Here is a 6,000-nt window from a genome sequence, read left to right on the forward strand (position 1 = left end):
AAAATTCAGAAGAACAATTATGGGAGTCATGCAAAGAAACATTGGAAAAAGTCCAAGAAGACCATCTAATGGAAAATCAGCGTAGGAATAAGCAACAGTGGATGACAGAAGAGATATTGAATTTAATGGATGCAAGAAGAAAATATAAGAATGCTAATCTGACAGAATACAAAAAGCTAAACAGTATGATTCGAAGAAAAATAAGATCAGCTAAATCAGAGTGGCATACACAACAATGTAAAGAAATTGAGAACTACGAGCGTATCTATGACGCATTCAATATGCACAAAAAACTGAAAGAAGTTGCAGGACTGAATAAAAAATGTAATCCTCCACTAATCGAAGATAAAAACGGAAAAATTATAATCGATATCGAAGGTCAACTAATACGATGGACAGAATATATAAAGGAATTATTCGATGATGAAAGAAGCGAACTAGAAACGCTAAATGACATAAGCGGTCCTCCAATATCTAAGGAAGAAGTGCAATACGCTATAAAGAACGCAAAAAACGGGAAGGCGATCGGACCAGATGGGATTTACGTAGAAACACTAAAGCTTTTAGGTGTCGAGGGCATTAAGATACTTACGAAATTGTTCAACTTAATCTATGAAAGCGGAAAAATTCCTAAAGATTGGCTTAAATCCTCATTTGTTGTACTACCAAAAAAACACAGAGCCACAAAATGCAGCGACTATCGCACCATCAGCCTAATGAGTCATGTATTGAAAACGTTTCTTAGAATCATTCATCAAAGAACATATAGAAAAATTGAGGAAAGAATCTCAAGTACTCAATTCGGTTTTCGCTGTGGCCTTGGAACGCGTGATGCACTATTCGCAACCCAAGTTTTAATTCAGAGATGCAGAGATGTAAATCATGACGTTTTCATGTGCGCGATTGATTTTGAAAAGGCCTTTGATAAAGTTCGCCATGAAAAAATGCTACATATTCTCAAAACTACCGGTCTGGACGGTAGGGACATTAGAATAATCGCAAATTTGTATTGGGGCCAGGCTGCATGTATTAGGGTTGCGAATCAGTGCTCTGAAGAAGTAAAAATCAAGCGCGGAGTTCGACAAGGCTGTATATTGTCACCAATGTTGTTTAATCTTTACGCTGAAACAATCTTAAATGAAGTCTTGGAAAACGCAAAAGAGGGAATACTCATTAATGGTATGCTTATGAACAATATCAGATACGCAGATGACACCTTGTTGCTGACTGGATCAATTGAACATCTTCAAGCGTTATTGAATCGAATGGTGGCATTCTGCGCGATATATGGACTCAAACTCAACGCAAGAAAAACAAAGTTTATGGTTATTAGTAAACAGGCAGCCGTAAATAATAATAACTATAACGTAACAATCGGTAATGACTCAATTGAACGAGTAAGTAATCTTGTATATCTGGGTACTCATATTAATGAAAGCTGGAACCCTAGTACAGAAATAAAAAGTAGAATTGCCAAAGCAAGAACAAGTTTTATGAAATTTAAGAAAATCCTGTGCAGTCATGATCTAAATTTGGAACTTCGCATAAGAATGGTCCGATGTTATATATTCCCAGTACTACTTTACGGGGTTGAAGCATGGACACTGACAGAATCGCTTTTAAAAAACCTAGAAGCATTTGAAATGTGGGTCTACCGCCGTATTCTGAAGATCAGTTGGGTAGAAAGAGTCACAAACGAAAGGGTTTTGCAACGTTTGAATAAAAGTTGCGAAGTAGTGAACACGGTTAAAAGGCGCAAATTGGAATACTTTGGTCATATAATGCGTCACCCAGAAAAATATGACATACTTCACCTTGTCATGCAAGGTAAAATAATGGGAAAAAGAAGTGTGGGCCGCCGTACAACTTCTTGGCTTAAAAACCTACGCCAATGGTTTGGGAAAACTAGCACTGAACTATTTCGTGCGGCTGTAAATAAGACAATGATTGTTAATATGCTGCACAACATGAGAGCCAACGATCGACAAGCGGTCTCGGCACCTTAAGAAGAAGAAGTTTTATAATGTCTTCTACACCACTTCTACGAATTTCTTCGTTTCTTACCATACATATTTACCTATGGTAAAAACAATTAGTGATAGCAGTCCCGGCGCCGGCGCTAGGGTATAAGGTGCTCGCCTGCAAAACTAGCATAGGCGGCCTTAAGTTTTTTTAATTAGTATGTTGTATTACACCAGCAGAAGAAAGCTCATTTTGGCGCCCCCCCCAAACAGGGGCGCCCCGGGCGCCCGCCAGCAGTGCTTTCCTTGCAGGCCGTTATCGCCGGCCCTGAGTGATAGGAAGTAATCTATACTTCTTTTTTCATTATGACGTGTAGTAAGTTTTAGTTAGACGTATTTTTTTTCGCAATTTTTGCGGCACTTTGTAAGTTCACCTATCATCTTTCATTCTAGCAACGTGTTCTGCCCACTTCCATTTAATTTTGGATATGTGTTTTATAATGTCTTCTACACCACTTCTACGAATTTCTTCGTTTCTTACCATACATATTTACCTATGGTAAAAACAATTAGTGATAGCAGTCCCGGCGCCGGCGCTAGGGTATAAGGTGCTCGCCTGCAAAACTAGCATAGGCGGCCTTAAGTTTTTTTTAATTAGTATGTTGTATTAAACCAGCAGAAGAAAGCTCATTTTGGCGCCCCCCAAACAGGGGCGCCCCGGGCGCCCGCCAGCAGTGGTTTCCTTGCAGGCCGTTATCGCCGGCCCTGAGTGATAGGAAGTAATCTATACTTCTCTTTTCATTATGACATGTAGTAAGTTTTAGTTAGACGTATTTTTTTTCGCAATTTTTGCGGCACTTTGTAAGTTCACCTATCATCTTTCATTCTAGCAACGTGTCCTGCCCACTTCCATTTAATTTTGGATATGTGTTTTATAATGTCTTCTACACCACTTCTACGAATTTCTTCGTTTCTTACCATACATATTTACCTATGGTAAAAACAATTAGTGATAGCAGTCCCGGCGCCGGCGCTAGGGTATAAGGTGCTCGCCTGCAAAACTAGCATAGGCGGCCTTAAGTTTTTTTTAATTAGTATGTTGTATTAAACCAGAAGAAGAAAGCTCATTTTGGCGCCCCCCCAAACAGGGGCGCCCCGGGCGCCCGCCAGCAGTGGTTTCCTTGCAGGCCGTTATCGCCGGCCCTGAGTGATAGGAAGTAATCTATACTTCTTTTTTCATTATGACATGTAGTAAGTTTTAGTTAGACGTATTTTTTTTCGCAATTTTTGCGGCACTTTGTAAGTTCACCTATCATCTTTCATTCTAGCAACGTGTCCTGCCCACTTCCATTTAATTTTGGATATGTGTTTTATAATGTCTTCTATACACCACTTCTACGAATTTCTTCGTTTCTTACCATACATATTTACCTATGGTAAAAACAATTAGTGATAGCAGTCCCGGCGCCGGCGCTAGGGTATAAGGTGCTCGCCTGCAAAACTAGCATAGGCGGCCTTAAGTTTTTTTTAATTAGTATGTTGTATTAAACCAGCAGAAGAAAGCTCATTTTGGCGCCCCCCCAAACAGGGGCGCCCCGGGCGCCCGCCAGCAGTGCTTTCCTTGCAGGCCGTTATCGCCGGCCCTGAGTGATAGGAAGTAATCTATACTTCTTTTTTCATTATGACATGTAGTAAGTTTTAGTTAGACGTATTTTTTTTCGCAATTTTTGCGGCACTTTGTAAGTTCACCTATCATCTTTCATTCTAGCAACGTGTCCTGCCCACTTCCATTTAATTTTGGATATGTGTTTTATAATGTCTTCTACACCACTTCTACGAATTTCTTCGTTTCTTACCATACATATTTACCTATGGTAAAAACAATTAGTGATAGCAGTCCCGGCGCCGGCGCTAGGGTATAAGGTGCTCGCCTGCAAAACTAACATAGGCGGCCTTAAGTTTTTTTAATTAGTATGTTGTATTACACCAGCAGAAGAAAGCTCATTTTGGCGCCCCCCCCCAAACAGGGGCGCCCCGGGCGCCCGCCAGCAGTGCTTTCCTTGCAGGCCGTTATCGCCGGCCCTGAGTGATAGGAAGTAATCTATACTTCTTTTTTCATTATGACATGTAGTAAGTTTTAGTTAGACGTATTTTTTTTCGCAATTTTTGCGGCACTTTGTAAGTTCACCTATCATCTTTCATTCTAGCAACGTGTCCTGCCCACTTCCATTTAATTTTGGATATGTGTTTTATAATGTCTTCTACACCACTTCTACGAATTTCTTCGTTTCTTACCATACATATTTACCTATGGTAAAAACAATTAGTGATAGCAGTCCCGGCGCCGGCGCTAGGGTATAAGGTGCTCGCCTGCAAAACTAGCATAGGCGGCCTTAAGTTTTTTTTAATTAGTATGTTGTATTAAACCAGCAGAAGAAAGCTCATTTTGGCGCCCCCCCAAACAGGGGCGCCCCGGGCGCCCGCCAGCAGTGGTTTCCTTGCAGGCCGTTATCGCCGGCCCTGAGTGATAGGAAGTAATCTATACTTCTTTTTTCATTATGACATGTAGTAAGTTTTAGTTAGACGTATTTTTTTTCGCAATTTTTGCGGCACTTTGTAAGTTCACCTATCATCTTTCATTCTAGCAACGTGTCCTGCCCACTTCCATTTAATTTTGGATATGTGTTTTATAATGTCTTCTATACACCACTTCTACGAATTTCTTCGTTTCTTACCATACATATTTACCTATGGTAAAAACAATTAGTGATAGCAGTCCCGGCGCCGGCGCTAGGGTATAAGGTGCTCGCCTGCAAAACTAGCATAGGCGGCCTTAAGTTTTTTTTAATTAGTATGTTGTATTAAACCAGCAGAAGAAAGCTCATTTTGGCGCCCCCCCAAACAGGGGCGCCCCGGGCGCCCGCCAGCAGTGCTTTCCTTGCAGGCCGTTATCGCCGGCCCTGAGTGATAGGAAGTAATCTATACTTCTTTTTTCATTATGACATGTAGTAAGTTTTAGTTAGACGTATTTTTTTTCGCAATTTTTGCGGCACTTTGTAAGTTCACCTATCATCTTTCATTCTAGCAACGTGTCCTGCCCACTTCCATTTAATTTTGGATATGTGTTTTATAATGTCTTCTACACCACTTCTACGAATTTCTTCGTTTCTTACCATACATATTTACCTATGGTAAAAACAATTAGTGATAGCAGTCCCGGCGCCGGCGCTAGGGTATAAGGTGCTCGCCTGCAAAACTAGCATAGGCGGCCTTAAGTTTTTTTAATTAGTATGTTGTATTACACCAGCAGAAGAAAGCTCATTTTGGCGCCCCCCCCAAACAGGGGCGCCCCGGGCGCCCGCCAGCAGTGCTTTCCTTGCAGGCCGTTATCGCCGGCCCTGAGTGATAGGAAGTAATCTATACTTCTTTTTTCATTATGACGTGTAGTAAGTTTTAGTTAGACGTATTTTTTTTTGCAATTTTTGCGGCACTTTGTAAGTTGCTTTATTCTTTGTTATTTTGAATCAACTCTTATTCACTTGTTTTATAGATTGGATATTTGGAAAAACAATACGTCGACAGGGAGTATAGGCTCAGATCGATGATATACAATTTGTCTCAGAAAGGAGTGGCGAACAGGAGCTGCCAGCAGTGCTTAGAGAGACAGCAGCAGTTGATTTCGTATAAAGCCGAAATGGATCAATTATTAACGACCGTCCGAGCATTACAATAATATGGATAAGTTTTATTCATTAGTTTTTAGAAGTTTTTTTTTATGGAAACTTGTTAATGAATGTATTGTTGTTAAAAATAAACTTTTTTATTAATTTTTAAACAGCCAAATTCAATATCTGTAACATTTTGGAGCATTGCTTAGAAATAACTATCGGTTGGGATCCTAATCTTTAAAGATATTTCATCTTAATTAACATTGTAGACTATAGACCAACAGACAAGCATATTGCATATTTTATTTTAAGTCTGTTTTTGAAGTATATTTTTTCCCTTTGAAAAGTTTTATACTTTTTATTGCTAAATA

General features: G+C 40.0%; 1 protein-coding gene across 1 annotated transcript in view; it reads left to right on the top strand.

Moving 5' to 3' along the window:
* LOC114336532 (centrosomal protein of 162 kDa) overlaps positions 1–5,796 on the top strand; it is a 132,672-nt gene extending 126,876 nt beyond the window's left edge. The window contains exon 5 of the mRNA XM_050645421.1: positions 5,512–5,796. Within this exon, the coding sequence (XP_050501378.1) occupies positions 5,512–5,694 (183 nt within the window). The 3' untranslated portion in view covers positions 5,695–5,796. The remainder of the gene's footprint in view (positions 1–5,511) is intronic.
* Positions 5,797–6,000: the final 204 nt, after the last annotated feature.

This window comes from Diabrotica virgifera, chromosome 3, assembly GCF_917563875.1.
Source record: "Diabrotica virgifera virgifera chromosome 3, PGI_DIABVI_V3a".
Taxonomy (NCBI): Eukaryota; Metazoa; Arthropoda; class Insecta; order Coleoptera; family Chrysomelidae; genus Diabrotica; species Diabrotica virgifera.